At 40.5% G+C, this 27,216-nt stretch overlaps 2 protein-coding genes across 2 annotated transcripts; one reads left to right on the top strand and one right to left on the bottom strand.

Moving 5' to 3' along the window:
- On the top strand, window positions 1-21,555 carry tp53bp2b (tumor protein p53 binding protein, 2b). The gene is made up of 18 exons (XM_079471471.1): window positions 1-490; window positions 8,152-8,299; window positions 8,858-8,971; window positions 12,342-12,418; window positions 12,534-12,635; window positions 12,853-13,030; window positions 13,714-13,898; window positions 14,249-14,413; window positions 14,495-14,672; window positions 15,036-15,164; window positions 15,249-15,328; window positions 16,660-17,047; window positions 17,975-18,726; window positions 19,390-19,527; window positions 19,970-20,103; window positions 20,343-20,509; window positions 20,632-20,831; window positions 20,909-21,555. The coding sequence occupies exons 1-18, from the start codon at window positions 482-484 to the stop codon at window positions 20,948-20,950; spliced, it is 3,186 nt and encodes a 1,061-aa protein (XP_079327597.1). The 5' UTR covers window positions 1-481; the 3' UTR covers window positions 20,951-21,555.
- On the bottom strand, window positions 21,494-27,216 carry gtpbp2b (GTP binding protein 2b). Its single transcript, XM_079471472.1, has 12 exons — window positions 26,867-27,216; window positions 26,220-26,246; window positions 25,938-26,122; window positions 25,757-25,862; window positions 25,236-25,433; window positions 24,615-24,789; window positions 24,297-24,516; window positions 24,033-24,168; window positions 23,893-23,951; window positions 23,635-23,806; window positions 23,385-23,549; window positions 21,494-23,140 (listed from the first exon to the last, which is right to left on the bottom strand). Exons 1-12 carry the CDS (start codon window positions 27,035-27,037, stop codon window positions 22,952-22,954), a joined length of 1,803 nt encoding a protein of 600 aa, XP_079327598.1. The 5' UTR covers window positions 27,038-27,216; the 3' UTR covers window positions 21,494-22,951.

Here is a 27,216-nt window from a genome sequence, read left to right on the forward strand (position 1 = left end):
GGGATCTCGCGCAGCGTCATCTTGGGTTGGGTTGCGTTTGTTGATCGAGCATAGAAACGACGACCATACACGAACTGTACGGATGTGATGTGGACCTACGATCCGCATAGCGGTCCGCAGCCTTAACGATAAGCGATATCGTAAAACCGTTGTCGTACTATCGCTTTAATATCGCCGAATGGTGGCGATCGCATCTACGACGGTCTGCGGCTCTCTCTGTCTGTCTGGGCGATCTGTGTTAAGAAACTTTACTTTATTTACTTTATTTAGCGGGTTCGTTCCGCAACAGGTTTCGAGAATAAACCAGCGCTGTCGGGCAAAGTTGTCGGAGGAAAGCGATCTGCTAAAATGATGCGTAAAAGAAGAGGATAATTCACGCAACGTTACGACTGATCTGAAACAAGAAGCTCTTATCGGGCGAGCAAAATAAGAGGGTCGTTTTCTGTGCATCAACAACACATATCTGGAGCACATTTTCAATATGATGCCGGTAAGTTCAGTCGAGGACGAGGTCGTGTATTTAAGCGTCCGCTTGGGTTTTCAATCCTGTTTTTTTTGTACGTGGACTGAACAGATGTATTTGGGTTATGTTTTGCATTATATATGTTTTAACCGGCTACTCCGATCATCGTGAGGTTAATGATAAATACAAAAGACACCATGTGTATCGGTGTCAGTTATATATATAGAGAGAGAGAGGTTGAATTATATGTGTCTTCTGGAGATGTCATAACATGTCCTCTTATAATGGACACTAGAGGATACAGAGCATCCATCAAATATCCATGAAATACATTTTAGTAAAGGACGAATGATCGACCAACAACAGACGGGATCATAAGTACGCTTTCATATAGAGTAGACATCTTCATTTGAACCCCAAGCATGATTCTGTCTGTGTGCATAGCGCAGAATATGTAGCCTATACAATGTAAGAGGGATTTTGTTGAAGATCTCCACGTCATAACAGCCCCTATCCTTTTTAAATCACATATTTGGACAAACTAGATTTGTTAAGGACGGTTTTATTGTGTTATGTTGTTTTGGGGTGTAACACACATGTCCTTTCCATTGACAAAAATCTTTAGTGTGACATAAGCCGCGGTTACTCATGTAGGTGAGTCACTCGCGGTGGAAGTCGCACCATCTTATGCATAACATCTACAGTAAAATCACTTTATTTTGGACATTGTCACTCCTGTCCACATGACAGGGGCCATTTGTCATCCTGACATTTCCCTTGTGAAGAAACAGGATTAGGTGCACTGGAAAGGGTTAATTTTCAAGTAAGTCCTTAATCTCCATTGGCTTCGTCACTGGATGTCTGCCTTCTATTTGGATGAACTATCAGTATGTAATATCTGTGGATTTATAGCCTCCCTGCATTCGTGTAAGCTGTAATCCTTATGTACAAACTAGAATGAGAGCATTTACAGATGTCGATTGATGACAGAAATGATTTGTGTACACACGAAATCTTTGCATTTTGATTTTCCGTGAACTCAAAATACACTGTTTGGTGTTCTAGTTACTGCAACCAGAAATACGGGTGTTTTTCTGTTTAAGGTGGCTACAGTATCCTATATTTAGCTTATTAGGAAATGGTTTCCATTGTAAGTGAGTTGGTATAGGATATTTACAAAGAATCTTGAACATGAATCAGTTTTGAATACTAACCTACTAAATAACCTTGACATACGTGGGGAAATATTTGAGGTCATAAGCACAATATTTGTTTACGAACAATGTTTGGCGTCTAATTATTAACATAGAATATGGGGTTTTATGAACAGATTTAAACAGGATGGGGTTCGCTGTTATCACTGCTATGGTGGGGTTTGCTTTGGGAAAGTCATTGAAGTAAATTGAAGTATTCAATTATTTGCATAAATAATGTACATTACATTTATATGTAAATAATGTAAGGAAATGCTGACAGTCAGTATGTGACGATATTAGGTTCATTCAACGTATTGATTTATTACTAACATAAACAAACTCTTAACAATTCACATTCCAAGTTGTGAAGCCAACACAACTAGTAGTTATTCGGAATGAAGTCGTACCAGGCTGTGCAATGACAAATTTATCTTGAATTACATATTGGCGAAGGTGAAAATAAATGAGAAGCGTTGTGAAATAATACACTGCAGATGTTCCTATCTGGATGTGATTATATTTCTCAGAGGACCCCGGAGTTAGCTAAAAAATGTGGGTTGTTCCCTAAAGAGGTAGTGTGAAACACAAAATTTTCCTAAACATCTTTGAAAGATACATTTGTCTGAACCCCTCAAGGAAACCTATCTCCATCTGAGTGAAGCTATATACATTTTTTGAATCGCTCATGTTTATGAGAACATCGATGTATTTGAGCTTTAAGGGGCAGGTGAATTTGTGAGTTGAAATAGTGTTCTGCATTCATCCCATAAATCTTCTCGAACGCTGCGTTCATTGTTTTTGCTGAGAATCACCTGCTGTTGTAAATCTCAACGGAACAACAATTGTGATTGGAAAGAAGCAGAAGTGGGATATTCCTATCAGCTTGACATTTTAGAGAAGTACCCTGCGTTTTAAAATGCATTCACGATTTCAGAGTATTGTTTACAGTTCCCTAGAGGAACGTGATCATGGTTGCGTAGCTTCCCTCGTTTGGTCGGTATGGTTGGGCCTTTGTTGGGTTATTGTGTGGTCATCTCATCTATTTTAATTATAGAAAATTCCCATCGAGTAAGTAGCCAGACAAACCATTTTCAAGACTCTAAATTGATTTGACAGGTGAATAGATGACTTGGGCCGAGAGCGCTTGTAGAATGAGATTAGCTTTTGGTAATATAATTGTCCAACCCACTTGAGTTCAAAGGCTGTACATTTGGAGTTATAAATATCACTGATTGTTGTCAGTCCCTTTCAGCCACCTGAGGCCTCGCAGGGAAACAATGACCAGAATCGAGGCGACCGGTTGTCGCAGCAACCGTTGCCATGATCACATTCCACACAACAACATTGCCGCTATGCAAAGGAGTCCGTGTTTGGAGAGCTCGGCTCCTTGGGAGCAAACGGCATTCGGGCATCTTGAGTTTTTTAACTTGACCTTTTAGATTATTATGGTACAGGGCTGGGCAATCTTCCTTCAGAATGTTGATACAATTATTTGATATTATTTCATATTCTTTGTTCTGTTTTTGCTCTAGAATGAACAAAAATACAAGTGGGTTCCGTTTGCCCTCAATAATCATAATTTGGTTCAAAGTGTTTAGTGAAAAGTTTAAACAAACCGTTTACATTATATAGATTTATGGATTTTTGGGGGGATGCTTTGGTCCCTCACGATTTGATTCAGAATTGATTCTTGACGTACTCATTTTTATCTTTCTGATGTCATCACCGTCGCATTTGCGCCAGACTAGTGTTGTCACTTTTGCTTCTAGTCTCTGAACTGTCACGTACTGTAATTGAATGCAACTAGCTGGACAATAAAGCCGTTCTCATAGACATATTTCTGTTTCTGTTGTCACTTAATCAAGTATAATACAATAATGAGCGACGTGTGCGCTCTCTAAACTGTCCGTATGCTGCGCCGCTTCCGCGATTGAGTTCCACCTTTTTGTTTCAATAACATTGCGTTATAAATACATTAACTAACATTTTAAAATACATTTTCTGACATTTGTCAATTGATCCACGTCTTCATTGCGATGCATCCAAGAATCAAATGTTACCCCTAATTCCTCATTCACGTTTTTGTCTCTTTCTACACCTGCTTCACTTTCTGTCACTATTTTGATTATAAGCATTACGTTCTTTGCTACTTGTGAGACGTAAAAGAGTGAAATTGCCTATTGGTGCTGTCTTTGGCACTCTAATCCTCATTTTCAACACTTCGATAACTTCAGCACAACTTTCTTGATAATATCTAATATTCAATACATGGTATATTAGTTTATACAGCTAAAAAGAGAACCTAAAGTCAGCTCAAGAGTTTTTTTAACTCGCAGAAGTTAAATGAAATCTATACAAGCTATTAGAAAATTCAGACCTTCAGGGACTCGACGCTATTTTTTAAAAGCCTCAGCATTTTTATTCAATTAACTATAAATTGTCCCCTGGGGCTGCAAGGTCTTAAAGGGTCAGTGTGTGGGCTGGAGAGTACTGTATGAACTCAACGCTAATCCTCACATGAGTCGTGCTTTGTGTCAACAGCAGGGCCGTATGGCTGATTCTGCAGCGACACGCCTGCACACTGTGTGCCGACTGCGGGCGCAAATGCCCTGCTGCATCTATGTCTTCATTTCTGAGAAATGCGCCAAGAACTTTAACAACTTCATCAGTCATGATAAAATATGTGAGCAGAGCGGTTTAAAGCTCACGGTGTTGTCCAATCGGAGCTTGTATTGACAGCTGCTGTTGTAGTGATCGGACTAAATAATTGATGCCCTCAGCATGCGTTGGATTACATCTACTTGTCTTGCGATATGGTCTTTTTCTTGACTTTGTGGTTGACTGTTTTTCTTTCTACTCAGTCTGGTGGGGTTACGCCAACCTTTGCACGAGCTCCATCAATGTTTTCAGTGAAACGATCCTCTACAGTTCATGAAAACCAGAGTGCTTGAATAGGCCGTGTCATTGGTTGTGCGTCAAGGTTAAACAATGCATCTGCGGTTTTCTGCATTTAACAACCGAAAACCTCTTTAACCGTGTGTCCAATAATGGAAATGTTTTCTGAATATCGTATAATCTGTGAATTGAACTACTATTTCAGTATCACGGCATTGTCGACTCTCAGAGTCTGGCGTAAATGGGTACATTTGTTCTCACAAACGTTGTTACATCATAGCTGCACTCTCCATTGCAAATGAGTGTTAGTCACAAAACCTTTTGTTTAATGTTTACTCGTTTGAAGGATGAAATGCAAAGTTGCCCGAGGCAACGCCTTTGAATGAATCGCTCGAGAATGACATCCTTTTCCCTCGACCAATCAAAATGCACGTAATGAACTGATCTGCATAGTATAAACAACAGTGATAAAATCTGAAGGTAACACGTATTTAAAGCAGAAATGAAAACTAAAACATGATATTAAGTCTGAAAAAAACGTAATGCTGTATAGTATTCATTTATTTAGAATAAAATATTTTTGTACACACCAGTGAATGAGAGGAAATGACCCTGCTAAACACGCCAGCATGACTCGTCACCAGGATATGTTATGTTTTTGAATATAAAAAGACTCAAATGAGATGGGAAGAACTTGTCAGCTGGTAGTACACGGCAGTATGTTTGACTATTCAAATCCGTTACATCACCTGCGGTTACCTGTGGCAACATAAACAGTGCCCTGTTGCAAAATAGTGATACATTACTGTAATCCTAAGGCTTTGGCTCAATCTCTAGGATAGGATCAAAACATCACGATTTCTCAGAAATATATTCCTCTAGGGATAAACCGCGGAATCCCTGCCGCGGGCTGACCTTCGGCACATGGGCTTTTCTGTAACCATCAGCTGTGATCTCTCGAGGGTTTTATGTCCCCTGGCAGCAAGCAGTGACTCCAAAGCACTTTTCATCAAGCAGCCAGACTTTTAGACGGCAGAATCTGACAAAATGTTGTTAGAAATGTCCCACAAATGCTGTGAGTGCGATGATGAAAGATTAGATGAATAGTTGGAATGTGAAATGACGATGGAAAGAGACAAGTCTAATATTTTACGATAGGATACACTTTTATACATCATTAGATTTTTTTGGCCTAGAATGACGCTGAAATCATCGTCCATGAAAGGAAAAATAAGTAAGAGGGCTGCGTTTCCATGTAGGCATGAGGCAATATGCTCCATCCACAATTCGATTTGGATGTTTTAAGAGCTTGTCATCCTCCTCAAAGAGCTGTTTATCCAATAAAGACTTCCACAGGTCAGCTCAAGAGATACAGACAGGATAATGGCTTTGAAATTCGTTTAGTGAAAATCTCATTTTTTATATTCGAGCCGTGAATTGCAGGTCATGAAATTCAGGTGGTTTGGATCCAGAAATGCAAAGAACCTAAAAGCAAGCATGAAACCAAATCTATCAAAGATGGGACAGAAATTTGCCAGTGCTGGTTTGGCTGGCAAAATTAGGTTTGTCTGCAAGATATAAGCTTATTTTGTATGTTTATCCAAGGGGGATACGAGTTAATTGACCCCTTTGGCAAATTGATAAGTACATATGCATGTGGTTGAAGAACTCCAGGCAGTTCCTGTTTCCTGTCTTTCTCAGGTTAAAGTAGTAGAGCCACTGAGTTATCCCTCAACCCATCTGCTGCAATAGTTGTACCTTGGTTTCCCCTGCCAAGAAACACACACACACACACACGGTAACAGAGAACTGCTGAGTTTTTTTCACTCTATCAGAAGTGATAATAGCTCTGCTGCCGACGGTCTGAAAATAAACACACGTTTGTCCTTCAATACAATGAAAGAGGATGTCCTCTTATTCATCTACATATTTCATTCAGATACTGTAAATTAAAATACGTAGTTGTATATACGTAATACGAAAAAATCGCTACAATACACTCACGATTCGGTTCAGTTTTAAAGTGACAACATAAACACTATTGCGCATGGCATGCACACGTTCGTGGACTTTCCTTAACTTCCGGTACACATTCGCAAACATCAGAGTGCCTTTAGATTATTTCTGATAACTAGCAAAGGAAACCGAGAAGAACTATTTTTCTCTCCAATAGTTTGAATGTAGACTAAGATACCAAACTCAACCGCTAGATGTCATTGTACCATACGGTTTCTTTAAATGCGACAAAACTACAGGACCCATTTAAAAATGTTATTTAATAAAATGAACATACAACAAATTTCAACAAATCGTTTATCGAATACAATTATTGTGCAATAATATACATTTATGTATTTAATACAAATTTAAATAGTTCTATTATCAGACACTAGCCAAACACAGACCGGAAGTTAGCTGCAGTCCCGGCGCGCGTGTCCGATGAAACGGTCAACACACAATACTGGTTTCATGGAACGTGCATCACATTATTTAAGCACAATTTAATAAACGAAACTGAAGTTCGAAGAACAATTTCTAGTAACATTTTTGTGGTACATACAACTTGATGAAATGATATTGCTCATTGAATGCTTCATAATATTTAATGATTGCGACTCCTAATAGAAAAGAAACACAATTTAATAAACAAAGCTGAAGTTCGAAGAACAATTTTAGTAACATTTTTGTTGGTATATACAACTTAATAGTCAACATTTAAGATAAAAAAATGTACCTTCTGGATGTAGCCTAAATAAAGAAATTTGCTTTGAATCTCTACATCGCATATGAATGTCCTTCTTCATAGTAACGTTGACACAACTTCTTGAACGTCCTGATCATCTGCAACTCTCCCATTCCAACAAAACACCCCCATTTCCGTGTTTTGACTTATTTGTCGAATTGTCGTCTGATGTGTTATTTTGTTTTCTGACTTGTCGTTGTGGTTTGTTTCCAAAATCGATGTTGTGTTTTATGGTTTCGTTCTTTAAGTGGAGCAAATGATCAAAAACTGTGATCAGATCTATTGAGATACCACAACCTGTATTCCAAATATATGAGCAAAATGAAACCAATATTACACGAATTCAACGAGCAATACAATTTCATCTGTGTTTGATCCTTATTTTAGATGAATGTATAGTATTCCTGAAATGATTCTGCATCGACAGCAACCTCGTTCTCTCCTCTGAAACTCTTCAAGTGCTGTTCACCTCAAAACTACAAATCAATTGGCTCTGTGCTTTCTGACTAATTACCCCACGCCCGGGTTTTATTTCTGGATAAGAACCCTCTTGATGTGACAGCCATCTGTGCCGGCGGCAGTTAAAGTGCCAAGACAGAAATACAGCAATGTTTTTATTGTGGCCAGCCACCCATCTCAGCTTTTCCGACACGCACAACTGTATTGTAAAATGATGTCTGCATCTGGTGTAGTAGTTAAGGACCTTCTTTTTGGTCTTGGAACATTTCAGTACATTTCAATACAGTCATCTGAAAAAGTTTCCGCTGTCAGTGTTTATGAACAATGTGAGTGAACTATCCCTTTAAAAAGCCAGGAAGCGCATTGTAACACTGCCTCCTTTGTTATTGGGCCAGATGTTCCTGACCGTGTACCTCAGCAACAGTGACCAGCACTTCACCGAACTTCCCATCACACCGGAGACGCTGTGCAGAGATGTGGTGGACATGTGTAAAGAGCCGGGGGAGGTGGACTGCTATCTGGCCGAAATGTGGAGAGGTTCTGGTATGTGCTGACGTGCTTTATTTGCCTTTTCTTAGTTGAGTTCTTGGCTCACAGTGATCAAGCCTTTAGTAATAAGTTTGTGCAAGTCAATTCCAAAAGACTTGAGATTTAAACAGCTCATCCAAAATGAAAAATTTGGCACCAAAAGCTACGATAAAAGTGGTTCATACAACTTGTTTGCTGTATAAGTTATTTGAAAGCTTTGTGTTACGAACAGACTTGCTTAATAACAATTGAAGGGGTTGTTTTTAGGAGCTTAAACAAAGCTATCCTGTTGTCTTAGATGACATAAAATATAGATTAATGTACACATCACATTTTGGTCATATCTAGAACTTGAAAGCCCCATGTTCTACGCATTCACTATGTAGAAAAAAAGTAGCGTGAAGATTCTTCAAAGCATCTGATTTTACAAAAAGTCATTGCGTTTTTCATGGAGTTTATTCTGCATGTGTCAATGCGACAGTGGTGTCAAGGTCCAGCGGTACATCGCTCCAGAATGGATCTTTGCCATCTAATTTGCATCCCTTGTCTTTAATTGTCCGCTTTCTTTCTCAGAGCGCGTGATTGGCGACAGTGAGCGAATTATCGAGGTGCTGCAGCGCTGGGGTCAGCAGAGGGCGGAGGTGCGATTCTTCCTGCGTCATGACAGAGCACCCGGCCACGATACAGGTCAGAGAGAGATAGAGATAACTGCCTTCAACAGTATTGTTTGGGACAAAGTTGACAAAATCCGTTTTTTTGGTTGTTGTTTTTGATTTGTGTGCAACAAAATTGTTCGCTTTGGGCAACAAATCAGATTTCATTTCAAAAATTGTTGGGGCTGCCTTTTTGTAAATTTTTACAATTTATGTGTGTTCAGTGTAGTTGACATTATTCCATACATTACACATTACCACATTAATCCTTACATATATGTGGTTTACCAAAAAATGTTAAAGCGATATGACAACATTCAATTTTTAATGCTAAACAGATCCTACGAGATAGTTTTGCTGATCACACTGTTGTATGATTAATAAATGATTGAAACCCAGACCGCCCCTGTTTTCATGCCAATTCAATGGCGGATTCGATTGCATCCTATCGCCTTTGGCCCTCCAATGTCACACGGCGTCGATGCGAACCAGCGTGAATGTCATTTCCTTTCATGGGAGAGTGGGAATAGAGAGGTTGTAAATTTGACAAGGTTACGACTGAGAGGGTATAAATTATTTACTGCAGGCTGGTGTGTTGTGTGGGCATTGCCTTAGGGTAGGACCAAAATGAGGCGGAGGGGGTGCATTGCGCGTGTAGGCCTAGTTCATTCAAATCCTACGTCCTCCTGTGGTTCACTGAGCTTTGAATGAATCTCTTACATTTTGTTTAAACGAAGCGGTTCAAATGAGTCATTTGTTTTATGCGTCGTTCTGATCACAATATGCGTTCATACTGGCAAACTCGCCGTGTACAGTATAACTCTGATTCAACGAGCCAACTTCACAGCTAAAATCATTGCAATGATGTACAGCGCGTTCATTTAAGGTATCTTTTCAATAAATAGATCGTCAAAGCACAGACATTCTGTGCAGTTACAAATGACAGTTTGTTGAATGCCAGCAGTGTTTTTTGTGAATACACTCGACATCATTTTGCCGAGAGTCGGAGGCGGCACGAAATTTTGACGGAGGCGGCCGCCTCCGATTTCGCTATGCAGGAAAAGCCCTGTATCTTCCTGAAAATACTGTATGCAAATCTGAAAAAGCCTTGATGGTCAAACTTGACAGTGTCTATAGAAACAATTGAGACCGTAGTTGACGTATAGTATGCAACTACGCAAAGGCCTACGTTGAAGAACGTTCATGTTTTTTTTAGGGAGAATAAAATGAATTTGAAAGATCATTTGGTTAAAAAAGACAATGTCATGGAAGAAATGTGCTCTCCGTTTATTCTCATTGCGCTCTTTAATAAACAATTGAGACATCAAAGAGATATTGACATTCTGTGTCCTGTAATGCTGAATCCGGGGGGTAGAGGAACACCTGTGTGAGACAAATGAGCAGGTGTCCACCATACACAGTTACTCTTTGTGTGTGTGAGTCATCTTGTACCGTCAAACGCATCGAAAGCCTAAATGAAGAGCTTAGTCAGACATACGGTATGCTCACACACACACACGCAATATGTTTTCTATATACAATTACGTTTTTCATTTTCTCTGCCCTTTTCTTGCATAAGCACACATAAAACGCATGTTATGGGCCATACACAAAATACCCTCAGTAGTCCCATAGTCCCAAAAAATCATTTTTTGTTAGCGAACTGGGAAAATGTTCTACATCTACACTGTACAATATAGTAAAAAAATTGCCTTATTATAATCAACAATGGTATTTTGGTTTTATTTGTAGAAAACCATAGTAACCACAACTTTACTATGGTCCTGCCTCTTCATTGTGTCGCAGGTTATTTTTAAAATACTCCACGTCACAATCGCTGCTTATTTGTTTACACATCGTGTTCAAGTGAAACCTCCCCCGTCCCACGAAAGGTTAAAAGTGAATCCTCCCTCGTCCCGCGAGAGGTTTAAACATCCCAGTCATGCAAAACTGTGTGCACGGTTTCCGATTTCACAGAGTGACTTTGGCCCTTCGTGCCGGACAAAGAGCGCCTTTTACACAACAGCGCTGGCTGTGTCGCCCTTGTGTGCGTGGCTTTTTTTCACATAAACAGCCTCATTTTTCTTTCGGGGGTAATTATTACCAATTACACCCAGCGTGGCTTCTAATCGCCGTGTTTGTGGTTTGTTTTCATACAGAGCTAAGGTAAAACCATGCACTTGTGTAACCGGTAAGCTCTTTTTAGGACCCAGGGAGTATCAGACTGTGACCAAGGTCATTTGCTGGCCATTGTTTTGCTCTTAGACTGGTTTATCATGTAACCTATATAAGCGGCTAGTGTTGTTGTTGCTGAAGTGTATGTTATGTAAGTGGGACCCGGGCATATGCTTGATAAACGAGCACTGGTTGTTCAGTCGGGTCAAACAGCTATTATGTAATAAGGTTCACTTCAAGGCCGACTCAATCTCTGCTTTTTAGGCTTTTTGTGCCTGGTCTTCATGGGTGGTTTGTTTAAAGGGCGAAACCGTTGACTTAAATGTTCTAACTTGCACAGATTTTCTTATTTGGGGCCACATATCTTTAACAGATTTTTTGTGCTCCTGGAAGCATTCATAACTTTCATCCTACTAGCTTAGATTGTTTGTAAAGAAAATACAGGTAGTAAATTCCAGAGCAAAACTCGCTGCAACAATGCTACAGTGTTACCCAGATCTGGAAAACATCTGCTGTGTAAAACGTCTTAGAAAGGCAATTTACATACATTCTATATCATAAATATCTTACAGACATCTTATTGTCTAACAGGAGACATCTCAGATATGTATTATACATCTTGCAGATGTATATGCAGACATCAAATAGATGTCTCCAAGAGGTATGTGTGCTATCAGCAAAGACCAAGTCACACTGATCCAACCGTGCTGCTGGACCAGTGTGATTCAGCCTTGACGTGTACCGTAGTTCCTTTCTTTGCTGTTGCTAGGGTTTTCTGAGAGGTTGCTAGGGATGTACGGGGAACGGCTTATTGTGAGGCTGCAAGAAATCATTGAAATATTGCAAATGTTTATATAGCAAAGGTTTGCAGAAAAGTTTAGTTCAGTCATATTTTAGGTCAACATTGGTAGTTGAGAGATCAGGGAAACTGAGCAAAGCTTCCTTAGGCAAGAAGGAATGCAAGACAATGGTTATAAATATACTTTAATATAATTAAAACTGATTTTACAAACTTTAGGCATTATCATTTTGCATTATTCTTTTCATTAAATTCCATTAAACTCCATTATCTAAAATTGTGCAGCCATAACTTACTGGCTCAATTCACATCCCATTCGCTAAAATATTCAGTTTTTGGACATTTCTCGAGTCCTTCTTTCAAAGCAAGTTTGTGGGGTTTACCAACCATTTTGTTCGTTTTTTACAACTATTGCTTTCTCTAACTCCAGGAGGTCACCGAGCTCCAGAGCCTCCTGTCAAAAGAAATGCGGGGAAGGGGACAGTGGACAGACACATGGAGAATGGAGTGAGTATGAACTTTTTTGAGGTTTCTGCGTAAACAAACTGATAACCGTTCAGGATTAGTGGCTCTGACGCTCAGTAGATGGCCGTTATGATAAAGTCTTGCTCTGAATATTTAGATGGTTCCTCCTCGTATGGACATCACCCTGAGTGAGCTGCAGGAGATGGCGTCACGACAGCAGCACCAGATCAACGCCCAACAACAGCTACTGGCCTCTAAGGTAGTAAATGAAAAGCTATTTAATTGATGTCTATGACCCACAGACTTTTTAAAACTCATCCCTCAGTCTGTCAAGAGAAACAAGATAGGAGTTTACAGTAAATAGAAAAATGAAAGCTTCTACCAGCATCAGACTGAATGTAAACAGAGTGCGCTTTTAATTAAAGAGTTTCTTAAAAATTCAAGCTGCGAGATGTTAACCTAACATCATCTCACAGGAGCAGCGACTGCGTTTCCTCAAGATGCAGGACCAGAGGCAGCAGCAGCAGCAGGCGTCCGAGCAGGAGAAGCTAAAGCTGCTGCGGGAGAACGCCGAGAACCAGGAGGCCAAACTGCGGAGGGTTCGAGCTCTTAAAGGACAAGTGGAGCAGAAACGCATCAGCAACAGTAAACTAGGTCAGAACTTAAGAGAGTAGACCAGATAAAAATGAATGTAGAAAATCAGAAACATCGACGGTTTAAACGTTACTTTGACGTTAGTTAAACGTTTCTTGAACGTTACTTAAACATGTGTTTTTCCATGTAGCAACATTTGCCAAACTAATTGTGTAAGTTTGGACAGGGACTTCCTGTTTGGCTGAATAATGTCAGATAGGGGATTGTTTGAAACTAGTCTGAGAAAAGGTTTATTTTGACATTTGTTTGGTGCTTCTAGAACTGATAGACGTCCATTATTTATATTTGAAATATTACTCTGTTCTTTAATTGAATTCTTTTTTAATTTGACTAAAACATTGGAATATGTAAATGTAGACCTTTTAATTAAATTCAAATGAGGCATTTTTGTTTTTTTAGTCTTCCCCAGAAGACCCTGCGTTCTGGGGTTTCATTACGATCTTATGATGGAGATACATAATTTGCGAGAGGTTTCTCATTATCTTCCTAGATCATTTACAAAGACATCATTTGTTGTGGCCCATTTGCCAGCTAATGGAAAAGTTACTTTTTGTACTGTTTCCCTATATTAAAACGCCATTAGCGACTTAACAAATAATAAGGGACAACAACAAATGATCATGCAAAAAGAAATGAGAGAGTAATTAACACGAGATGGAAATGCTTAATCTTTCTCTCTGTAGTGGAGGAGATAGATCAGATGAACGGCCTGTTCCAGCAGAAACAGCGGGAGCTGGTGGTGGCCGTCAGCAGGGTGGAGGAGTTGAGTCGACAGCTAGAGATACTACGAAGCGGCAAAATGGACGTCGCTCACGAAGCGGGACCGAACTCAACGGGAGAACTGGAGAGGCTCTACAAAGAACTTCAGGTACACATACGCTAAACTTTTTACACATTTTATTTTTAATGTGCATTTATAATGTTAACGTTATGTAAGATATGCCCTTTAAAATCAAACGACTCATTTTAGCTACTTCCTCTTTAAGACACATGTAAATGATGGTTGTGATGTCACAATTACCAGCAGGGCTGTACACTATACAGCTCATTTTGTATTATCGTTTTATTAATATTTTGAATGATCTTTTATATAAACAGTATATATATTTCCATGAAATGACCCTTATAGCTGATAAGGATGCAATAAAGAGTTCTAGAGAAATAAAATGTACAAAAATAGATTTAAAATTAAAATGAAAAATGTCCTTTTTCCTTCAGCTGAGAAATAAGTTGAACCAGGAGCAAAGTTCCAAACTCCAGCATCAGAGAGAGAATCTAAACAAGAGAAACCTCGAGATGGCTGCCATGGACAAAAGAGTGGCCGAACTGAGAGATCGACTGTGGAAGAAGAAAGCTGCTCTCCAACAGAAAGAAATCTTGCCTGTGAGCAACTTTCCGCTTTTCACCGGTTTGTTCTTATTTGGAAGAAATGTAACGTTCTCTCATTATGTCTTGTGTTTGCAGCTGCCCTCTGAAAGCCAGACCTCTCAGCCCACTGTGCCGTCCCGGGTTGCCGCCGTTGGGCCGTATATTCAGACCACCCCAGCTCCCCTGGTTCCTCCCCGACAAGAGATCCTGGTGAAGCCTCCTCACCCCGACGTGACAACTACTGTGCCCAAACCTCTCCCCAAACCAACCACAGGTACGTTTGTTGTTTGTTTATTAAATAACCATGTGATAATGCTTATGGGAATCAAACAGGTTATAAACGACGCCCTTGACGTCCGATGTTGTATTTGCGTAATACTTCTGTTCAGTTTTTCTTAATAATGATTCTTTACAACAATATTCAATTTATTACAACACACATTATGAATCATTATAATGCCTCATAGACTTTAATAACCCTTTATAATGCATTATACATAAAGGCTTTAAGTAAAGTTTTACCATACATTTTACGGACACATGACATACACTGTCGTACCGTCCATGCCGTGTTGTACCGTTGTATTCTCTTGTACAAATGTGACTCTGAACCATTTGTCTTTTCTTCATGTGGCAGGTATTGGTATCCTAACAGGTAAGATGTCCAAAGATTCAGAGTTATTCTCCAGTACAGAAACCAACCGCAGTGCCCGTGGCCACTCCTCCACTCTTCCCCGTATGACCAGCCACGCTTCCCAGGAGAAAGGTACAACTATAAACCTTAAATGTTAGGGCCATGTGATAGTTAAGGCATGTTGCTTACCTATGTCATCTGTAATGTTCTTCATAGATCCTCAGGCAGATTTGAGACCGCCGCCGTTGCCCTTACGAAAGAACCAGAGTAGCGAGGACCTCTTGAGGGATGCCCAGGTACTGCACTGAGTGACTAAAAGAGATAGTTCACCTTAAAATAGAAATTCTGTCATCATTTACTCACCCTCGTGTCATTTCACCCACGTGTGATCTTCTTTCTTCCACAGAACAAGATATTTAGAAGAATGTTGTTAACCAAACAGCGACGGCACCCATTGACTTGCATTTGATTTGTGTCCAGACTCCATACAGTAGAAGTAAATAGGGGGCTGCCGCTGTTCGGTTACCATCTTTCTTACTTAAAATATCTTCTTTTGTGTCATACAGGTTTGAAATGACAACTGTGAGTAAATGATGCCGGATGATTTTATATTTGGCATAAGTATATGTTTAAAGGCGCTGTACACCCTAAAATAAGAATAAGCTGTTATTTTTCTACCCTCGGGTCATGTAGGTGTTATTTTTGTCTTAAGTAAAACTGTAAAGAAGATTTTAAGTCATGTCCTTGGTGATTCAAAAAAAAAAAGTGCACCGGTGACATTTTATAACTAGGCCTTACGGCCTATTTGCACACATTTGTCTAAAAATGCAGGACATACACCAATAAAATGTTCCAAAAAATAGAAAACAACGACCCAAAATAATGAGCAGTGCTGAACGCGAGAGTCTCAAGACACACTTTTGAGATGGGATGCAATAACGGAAGAAAAGTATAATTTGCTACTGTAAACAAAAGCTCACAACGCAGGGTCTTCTGGGGCCTCTTGCATAAACATAGCCGCTAAGTTAAAACCGTGTCTTAACAACGAGTCTCACTGACAAACCGATTGGTCCACTGGTCTGGAACTGACATGGATAAATAAATAAAAGTTGAAATTATTATAACTTGACATGCATTTTATTAAACACAAGCAACTATTCGTTTTAGGGTGAACTATCACTTAAAGTCTGTCATCATTAACTCAACTTGTTTCAGACTCACGTGGCTCTCTTTGTTTTGTGTAGACACATGAGGAGGCTTTTAATAAAATGTTAGCGACTGACAGCCTTTCCTTGAATGGAAAATATTTGTTCTGAAACGAAATGACAGAAATGTCATTCTAGGGTGAAGTTACCTTTGAACAAAATCTACAATAGATGAACGCATGACAAGAATTACAGAGATGCTGTGGAGAAAATAAGCAATAATGCATCAAACACCTGAGGTTTTTGTTATATCAAGATATTAAATAGATCCCACCACCAGAACAGAAGCAACCGACTTGATACACATATTAAACCTCAGTAATGTGATGGATGAGTTCATATAATCTAAATTTGTGCTTTATATCTAGTTTCTATGCTGAATCTTTGTTATATGCTGATTGTGTTCTTCTCTTCTCCTCTAGTCTGCAGAGAAACCATTTGGCAAGGTTCCTCCGCCCGTTCCCAACAAACCCAAACCTGCTTTATCAGGCCAGTCTACTTTTAACAAACCTCCATACAGCACAGGCACCTTCCCCGGTAAAGGCAAATCAGCCAATCAGAAACCTCCGATGCCCCTTCCATCCCACAACCACACCTTACCGGAACCTGTGCCCTCCAAACCGGACACCTTACCCGCCGCGACGGTACGTCCTTTCACATCCGAGGCGGGGAAAGAGACAACCACCCCCACCACGCTCCGCAAGCCCCAGACTGTAGCAGCGAGCTCTATCTATTCAATGTACACCCAACAGAGCGCTCTTGGGAAGGGTTACCAAGGACAAAGCACGCTGACCCGATCACAACCTCGACGTGAGTACAGACACCTCACATGTGTTCCACACTTTGTGGCGTTCCACACATGTCATTTTAAAAAGACAATGTTTCTTTCATACTTATAATCCAAATCTTTCTTGTGACATTTTGGAGTTCAGGAGCTTTCATTCCACTTAAAAGTTCGCCTAAGGGTAGAAATGCTTTAGATATGGTATTAGAATCGAGCCGCTTTATTATTACAGCAGTCTAATCTAGTTAAATCTGTCTGAATTTTGTATCATATTTCAACAAAGTATTGGAACGACATTTTTGCACCCTTGAAGGACACAGCAGGACAGGAACACGAGTCAAAAAGGCATTCCAAACAAACGTGAAAAAACATAAGAATCTCTTATAATAGAACAACCATAAACAACTTACTAATATAGAATGATATTATTGGTGTAAGAATTGTTTATTTAGGTAATTATTCATGACAAATAAAACCGTTCGTTCAACCATGTATTATCTTAAGTAAAGAATAATGTACTTTGAACTGGTTATTGTAAAATAAAAGAATAAAGTATTGTTATATATCATTATTATTAGTCACCCTTTGTGTTTTGCTAACATTTAACCGTAATAAAGTATTAAAAAATGCTTGTCAACTTTTTTAAACAATATTTATTCATTCATTTAATTTCTTGACAAACAACATATGAATACATATTTAATTGTAATAAATTATTTAATTGCAATGAATTAAATTAAAACTACTTAACAGTTATTGATTTTTTGCATGAAGTGAAGTTTGGGCTAAATAATGTTAATGTTGTTTCCGTTGTCTATTCAGGCTACAGTGGTACACAATATTTACGATTTATTTTAATACCGTTTACTCTGGGATATGTGAGAAATGTCACTCCTCCTGTTTAATATAGCTGATTTAACAGTGCATGTTTCCAATCTCTGTCCCTCTCTCAGTGTACGGAAAACCAGTCATCCCGTCCAGTGGGGGGCAGCAGTCTTATCCTCAGGACAGCAGTCATACTGAGAAACTTGGAGGCTTAGATGGTGATCAGGTGGACCAGGGGACCAGCCCGGCCCCTTCAACCTCCTCCGGCGAGAGCCAGGAGACAGAACGCGTTCCTCGCCCCCTCAGTCCGACCAAACTCCAGCCGTTCCTCTCGAACTCCCATCGGCTCCAGAGCGATGCCGATTTGGAGGCCCTGCGGAAGAGACTGCACCACGCGCCCAGGCCCCTGAAAAAACGCAGTTCTATAACCGAACCCGAGGGTCCGAGCGGACCCAACATCCAGAAGCTCCTCTACCAGAAGACCACACTGGCGGCCATGGAGACCACCGCCATCATCCCCGCGGGCTTCCTGCAGGTGGAGGCTGAGGATGGCAACGGAAAGGCTGAGGATGGTACCGTACCCCAGGAAGGACGATATGACGCGACGATACCGGAGTGTGAGAAAGAGGATGAAGATCAGATCCCTCCACCCCTTCCACCTCGATCTCCCATTGCGGATGATAGCAGCTCTGGATTGTTGCCTCCACCATCACTGAAAGAGGAACAGGAAGTTTACGGCCCGGCCGCTCCAGAACCTTATATTGAGGAGTACCCACCTTACCCCCCACCTCCATATCCCAATATAACAGAGCAAGAGCCGGGGGAGGAGAGTGTTGATATGAAGGCTCCAGAGGTCACAGGACAGGTCACGCTTCCACCGGTAGGCAAATCCACATTAAGAATACACCCTGAGTTGGTTTCTCCGACCAATCAGAAACCTTTTTTAAGTGTTTGACTTGTTTTGTGAGGTGTTACATCCCATGGTACTGTCCCAAACAATGCGGTTGTTAGTACATCATAAGTCATTGAATGTATGGGTCGTTTAGGTTTTCTCATGACTGTAATATGGGGTAAGTCCGTGCTTCTATACGTTTCCAAGTGGATCGTAAGGATTGAGTTTATAGGGCTGTATTTGGAACAAGCACAAAAATATATCCCATCTCAGGTACAATCACAGCTAGAGAGGAGAGCTGGAGAGAGAGTGTGAGAACAGGCCGGGTCAGTGGAGATTCAAATCAGAACATCCATTCTGGGGTGTTGCTTAGCAACCAGTCACACTAAAATTCTGCACGGAGATCTCATTAAACATTTAAATGGAGCAGAAGTGGCAACCAGTGACCCTCAATGGGCTTTTAATATGCGTTCTGTTCAAAGTCAAGCTTATGTGTAGAAGTTACTGATGTCAAAAAAATGCCTAACTTGATTAATTAGATTTATAAAAATAATTGTCCTACCAGTAAATTGTGTATGACATTAATAAGTTGACAATAAGATGCTTCGTTCCTAATCATAAATCCACCATTCATTCTCTCTTGTTTATTAGGGCAAAAGAACAAACTTGCGCAAGACGGGCTCGGAGCGCATCGACCACGGGATGCGTGTGCGGTTCAACCCACTGGCCCTCCTGCTGGACTCCTCCCTGGAGGGCGAATATGACCTGGTCCAAAGAATCATATACGACGTGAGGAATCATGGTCGAGATAAATTAGTCCGATCAAGTACCCAGCAATTTAAAGGTCCAATGTATATATACATAACTATGTCTTTCGAAGTGTATAAAAATCGACATAATGAAGCGTCAAGTATTTATTACCTTAGAATGAGCTATACATTGCATGGAATTCTTCATGTTGCCCTGAACGGTCAAACTGCTCTACAGAGCTCGTTTCATAAATACATTATCTCTTTCGGCAAAAAAGCGAAAACATGACGACGTCTTAAAGGAGGGGTGAGCGGTGGAGTGAGCCATTGATGGCAATTCGCAACCTCGCCGCTAGATGCCACTAAATTCAATACACTGGACCTTTAAAAGCTTTCGTATGCAGTGGATGCGATATCAAATATGACTATGCGTCGTATAAGAGCTTTGCAATGCATGCGTGCTCATGTGTGATTTTTTTCAGGTGGACGACCCCAGTATGCCCAACGATGAGGGCATCACAGCTTTGCATAACGCCGTTTGCGCTGGACACACGGAAATTGTGAAGTTCCTGGTGCAGTTTGGAGTGAACATGAATGCTGCGGATAGTGATGGATGGTACATAATTTTGCTGTTTTTGTAGTAGTGGCCAATAGTAATGTTCAGGGAGGTCATATTTGGACAATGTTTGCCTTAAAGTCCCCCTTCATCGTTTACCTTAAACCATTAAACTGAGGTTTATGGTATAAAATGGACGAAACACTTTTTATTATAAATACCTTAAAGTTGGACATCACTTTTTGCCGGGACTATATATAATTTTGCATTACAATAAAACGTATCACTTTTTCTTTCAGGACTCCGCTACATTGTGCCGCCTCTTGTAATAACGTGCAGGTGTGTAAGTTCCTTGTGGAGTCCGGAGCTGCTGTTTATGCCATGACATACAGCGACATGCAGACGGCAGCAGATAAGTGCGAGGAGATGGAGGAAGGCTATGCCCAGTGCTCCCAGTTTCTCTACGGTGTGAAACCTATTATTAAAAAATAGACAAACTTGTAGAGCATGGTGTTTTACAAGAGTTATGTTTTATAGCATAACTCAAACTCATTTGTAAAAAAGGTGCATTCTGCTGTTATTCCACAGGTGTGCAGGAGAAGATGGGTATCATGAACAGGGGTGTAGTTTATGCCCTGTGGAAGTACGATGCTGAGTCTCCGGACGAGTTATCGTTTAAAGAAGGAGACTGTCTGACGGTCCTAAGAAGGGAAGACGACGAAGAGACCGAGTGGTGGTGGGCGAGATGTGCCGACAACGAGGGCTATATACCTCGCAACCTGCTCGGGGTGAGAAACCACGTTCAGTTGTCGTATTTGTTTGCATTTATTTACTACAAGCGGATAACACTTGCTTTTTTTTGTAGCTGTATCCACGAATCAAGCCCCGACAGAGAAGCCTTGCATAAAATCTCAAAATCTGCGCAGATGAGGCCGAGGTTTTGGGGGAGGAAATGAGGTCTATCATTTCAATGAACGCTTCGACCCGGAGCACCGAAGGAAGTTATGAAGAACGCATCGGATGCGAGCTGTGAATAAAACCATGAAGAAAGGTTTCATAGCAGAATGTTTTACATGTTTGTAAGGTTTAAACCTTTTAGCACAGGTAGATTGAAGTTAGATGCACATTTAGGCATGCATGTTTGAACGTAAAGGAGAATTTATCGATGGCACAGATCCATCGATATATTGAAATAAGAGTATTATGTCTCATATGAAGGATTTTAGTGATTTGCTATTGGTTTTCTTTTAGATTGATTCTGTTGCACAAACCTCTTGCAGATTTGAGAGTTTTATATTTTTTCTTATCTTATCCGTAACGCCATCCATGAACTTGTTCTTATGGTGCTTGCTGCTACGCTACAACAGTGTGTTCTGTGAACAATTAACAATTTATTCTGCAGCGCAAATACCACTTATCATTTATCGTAATAAAAATGTTGAGCCAACATCCTTACATGTTCGTCTTTTTTATTTTAAGTTAATCTTCGAAAACAAACTATTATATTTCTTCAATAAAAAATGAAACCACAACAAAGGGCTTCCACAATCAGACGTTAATTCTTTATTACTAATACACCAAAGCAATAGATGTCGGCTCTTGTTAGCAGGTTTCACCTTTTCAGGAAGTAGCCTACATGACGATACATCCCAACATTAATATAGCCAACCGGCAGCACTTCAGTTATTTGTGTAAGCACAACATGCACTGTTGACAATTAATGTGAAACCCGAGAACGAAATGAAATTGTTCTTAAAACCATGCAATTTTTGCAACAATGGTTCTGACGAACAATTCACTCTGGTGAATAAAGCCTAAAGCATATACTAGGACGCTGTTGAATAAAATAGGCTGTTACACATCTGTCACATTGTTAGTTAGTAATCGGTACATTTAGATCCATGATCAATACATTCAATCTTTCTAATAATTGCACAATATCTCGAATAGAAAAGCATGGGTGAACGAAACACAATTGTTATCTTGGTTCCAGTGCATGCGTGGTATCTCGCAACAGACACTGCACAAAGCTGCCATGTGTTTTTACTCAAACCCTGTAACAACCTTCCATACAAATAAGCACATGATGTGCGCAAAAGTGTTGCGTCATTAGCATGTGTAACTTGGCACATCAAGCCCGATTCGTGCTAAAGAAAGGGGGCGGTGTTTCATTACACCAACAAATGAGTTGATCAATGGTTGTCATAAATGAAAAAACGCAAATTTGTGTCAAATGCGATTTAAGAATGCAACAAAATGAAAAAAAAGTATTTTGAAATTTCACAGAAATTTAAGCTGGTCATATCTCACTGAGGTCACCTCAAATTTTTTTCTACACGAATGTTTTACTGACGATATTTTAGTTCTGTGTAAGCCACCGTAGTGCTTCGAAGGGGAGGTGCGAGCCACTAGACGCTGCTAAATGTCCTACAGTGGACCTCTAAGAGGGGCAAATGTGTAATACTGCTGAGCCAAAATGGACAATTACACATTTTCCAATCAGATAGATGCTACCATTGCATTCTCATATCTATAATAATGCAGGAAAGAGTTGTTCCAGACGCCCAGTTTAGAGACTCCAAATCCCACATGCCTTCTCAAGGTCATCCAATTACCTCAATATTGGAAACACCCACGCACAAGTAAAAATGTTAAAATAAATGTCAAGCTCTTACCCCACCAGACACACTTTGGAGAGAAACCATTATACCACAAACCTACAAAAGGTGCTTAAAGCATTTAAACAGGAACATCTATGATTAAAGTAGCGCAACGCAGCCTGTCGCTAACATGAGTGAAAGAATAAAAGGTGCATGATAGAATTAGTAGGCGAAGGCAGGTCAAGGAAATGACTGCATGATGGAAACAAATGTCTGTGATGTCACTTCCTGTGGGTCTCTTTAAGTATCTAACTGTGGTTCTGGTTGCGGTTCTGGTCAGGCACGTGGTTCTGGGTGGACGGCAGAAGGTGCGTCACGTGTCCGATCCCTTTGGTCACACCCTCTCTAAAAAGCAGCTTGGCTCCTACGCGCAGATACTCGGGGTGCTTTAAGAATCGGAAAGACACAACGGCTCTTTCTCCTGTCCGCAGCTCCTCCTTTAAGACACACGCAGAGATATATTTCAAATACATATATTATTATAAATACTTGTCTAAAGCAACAGTTTTTATTCATTTAAAATAAAAAAGGATCACTGTTGAAGGAGAATTAAGAATCGAGGAACATATATTTGCGTGTACAAAGAATTTAACAGCACGGGGGGGGTTTCTTCCCTTAAAAAAGTAAATCTGGTAAGTACATTTTATTCAGCAAAACTAAACTGAATTTAAACAATCACACCTTGCCAAGCAGGCACTCCACCGTGGCGGTCTGCCTCACATTCCCCACGTGCACCGTGACCTGGAAACCACGCCGGAACGTCTTGGCATGAAACAGGAGGACGATGGCGGCTTCAAACTGCCAGCAGATGGTCGGGTTCATCTTAGGACTCACCATTACCATGCCCTTAAAACACAATTGCAATGTTACTGTTTTCCAGTCTTCACTGCATCAGTGCAATATGTATTGTTTTCATTACAGTTTCACAGACCTTTCGTAGTAATGAGCGATCGAAGTTTCCCAGCGCAAGCGTAGCCGCCTGTCCGGCTCTCAGCACGCGGCATCCGGAGCGATTTCTGTGAATGCTGCACACCTTCAACCTCAAGAACTTCCCATCGTCCGTAGGGCCCACGACTAACCGATCTCCTTCACGACACACGCCGCTACAGAGAGGAAATAAACACAAAAATGAACTTTCAACTAGAAATATGAAAGCGATTAGCTTTAGACGTAACAGATATGGACTGACCTGTATAGAGTCCCACCAACTACAGTCCCCACATCAGGAACACTGTAAATCTCATCCACCTGCAAGAAACAATGTTATCACATCAATCTAGGATGGAGACAGCGTGCGTGTTGCCTTGTGTGTGGTGTGTTTGTGTGTACCTGGAATTCTGTCAGCTGCTGCATGAGTTCCTCTTGCTCCTTGCTGTTGCTTAGAGGAGGCAATATGTTGAAAAAGACCTTCAGAAGATCCAGATTCTCCCCGGATACACTGGAGAGGGTGAAGATGGGCGTAATACTATGGGGACAGAGATGCGTCATTACACGCAGACACACAAACTCGTAAAGCACCACGAAGCGATGGGGTAACAAGGCTGGCGCGATGCTTTGTGATCCAGTTCAATGCACTGGCGGATTCACGTGTACCTGGAAGATTGTGCGAACCGCTGTGCGGCGGTCACCGCATCATCAGGGTTGGCCACCACCATGGGGACCTTGTTGCAGCCGGGCTGTTTGAGAACTCTCTCCAACTGACGGACGGTTTTCTCCACGGTGCTTTTGGCACACAGGTCCACCTTACTCACCACAATGAATATGGGCACTTTTAGGGCCATGGCCAAACCCAGGTGCTCCCGCGTGGTGCCGGCTAAGAGAGAATTTGACAAAATGAAAATAAAATATAATGTATATTGGATATAACCGATTTTGCATGCCAATTCATCGAAATAATGTGAAAATACTAACCAATGCCTGTGTTGGCCCCTACAACCAGCATGGCAAAGTCCGGGCAGTAACTTGTCAGGCCAAATATGGTGGTTTTCAGGTACTTGTAATGACCAGCCAGATCGATAAATGTGATCATCTTAGAAGAGCTTTCACATATTTCCTCTGCTGTACGGGAATCGCTGTAGTTCACTACCTAAATCAATGAGAAAAAGACAATTGCTTTACGTTCCCATACAATAAGGCAAGCAAACTTGGCAAATTGGGTAAAACTGTGTTTGCAAGTTCGATTTAATTATTAAAATGTTCTTTCAACCGCCACGCCTTTGTCCTACAGCTAAAATAATATTTGTAAACAAATCAATCACATTTCAAAGTTTCGCTTTTTCGGTCCGTAAGTTATTGTTTAATGTAAAAGACATTAAAAGACATTATGTTTTCAAGCTGATAGCAGCTTGAAAACATAAATAATATTTATAATAAATATAAAAAGAAAACACAACAGAAGTGATAAAGATTCCCAAAAAGTTTATAATCTTCATCTGCATTAAAATATATCCAAAAAACACAAACAGCTAACATAAACTTATTAAAGGAGAAACATAAAATAAATAAACCATTAAGAAAAAGAAAATCACTGACCTCTCCTTTGCTGTTGAAGCCAAGGATCTCAAAACTGATGCTGGACGTCCGTCCGGTTTGAATCTCATGCAGGTGTCTGAAGAGGTTAAGTCTCGCCCTCCCTCGCCCGTTATCAAGCTCTCCCTGAGTCAACACGCCCAGCAGGGTCGACTTTCCTGAGTCCACGTTACCCAGAACAGCCACACGAAGATCCAGGAACTACACACACACACAAACACAACAACTTCAAAAAAGAGTAAAACATTCATAAGTGGGTCAACGGCAAATGCGGATGTACAAGGTTTTGAAAAAGGGGGGAAATTAGAGATCTAATCATTCTGTGATTAAAAACTTAAATTCCAGACTTTTAGACATTTTGTTACCACAAAACACAAAATTAATTTTAATGATTTGATTTCATGAATTGTTTATTTTTATGTTTTTCAAATATGCGTATCTGAACGTTGCAAAGTTTTCAATTGCTAGAATTACAAGAACAGCAATTTACATTAAAACGACTCACTGTTGCATCACTAGCTAACCTGTTGGTCATCTGGAACTTTCCGCACGAGAACTTCCGCGATTTTCCGTCGAGCGCGGTCACACTCGACTTCCCTCTCTCTCAGAAGTGTGATATCAGCTCCAACCCTCCACAAAGTCATAGAGTTTGACACGTTACATGAAAGCATGAATGATACGTCTCATGGTGTATAGGCTGCATACCTCTCAGCCATCCTGCGAAGGGTCTTCAATGACGTTTTCATATCTTCTTCCGTCAGTCCAACCAGCAGACCATTATCCTCCACCCCGATCTGGTACACAGCCTCCCCGCGGCCCTCCTGGAGTCGCCATTTCAACTGCGTGGCCAGGTGCTCGAACCGATACTGTGTGGGGTTAACCAGCTTCAGCTGCGCAGACGATGTGTGCACAGTGTGATGTCAGAAAACACATTCAAATGAGAGTTTCATTTCTTTATTACTTGATATTGTGATAGTGCCTGTGTACCTTGTATTCAATGTTTCCCTCTTCAGCCTAAAACATAACAAATCAGTTGAATTTAAAGTGCTGCAGAAGAGATTTTGACAAACTGTATGTGGCAAAAGTAATGCTGCGTTCCAGACACATCGGATTTTGGATATTTCCCTCCGATCACGGTTCTATTACTATTAAAAACACTTTATAGTAACATTAACACAATAGCACCGATAATGTCACTAATACATTCAAAGTAAGATTTTATTAACATTGGAACAGTGCTCTTCCAGAAATAAGGGTCGAGGTGGAAAATATCCTAAATCCGAGATTTAGTAATTTTGTGTTTATGATTTGTATTGTATTATTCTGTACAATAACACAATTGTCTTTATATTTATAATAATATACGTTTTTACATATCATAATTTTAGAGTTGCGTCATTTTGGCGGATGTCACAGTTGGTATATTGTCTATACGTCATATTCTGCTGAGCATCTTGTAATAAAACACTGTTATTACAGCGTTATTAAATAACATTAACATTTCATATGTATGAAATGACGCTGTTAAAGTGTTACTTTTGAGATCGTGTCTATTTAAACGTCACGGTGACAATAATATCCGCAGGCTAACGGTTAGCATGAGCCAAACACATACAGTATACATTTAACGTTACCTCCGGTGGTAAAAACGGCGGAGGCTCGTTTGCCTTTTTGCCCCTCCGTCGTTTCCCTCTTTTGCCCCTTCGAGATTTCTTCTTCTTTGGTGCATTTTCGGATGCATTCTGCGGGCTGTTTGTTTTTGGCGCAGAGTTGATGCTGCAACGCTCTGTAACCTGCGCATCCATACGGCTCGCTTTTAACAAAAGCTACGTTTTTAACGTGCGGTATATGTGCGTTAAAACGAACTTATGTGTATTTTAAGAATGCACGAGTCGTGCATTTCTATCATTCAAGTTATATATTGGCGGTCCGGGAGCCATGGCCACAGTTACAGCCTCCTCCGTAAGCCCGCCCCCAACAACTC

This window comes from Barbatula barbatula (genome assembly GCF_947034865.1).
Source record: "Barbatula barbatula genome assembly, chromosome: 13".
In the NCBI taxonomy this organism is placed as follows: domain Eukaryota; kingdom Metazoa; phylum Chordata; class Actinopteri; order Cypriniformes; family Nemacheilidae; genus Barbatula; species Barbatula barbatula.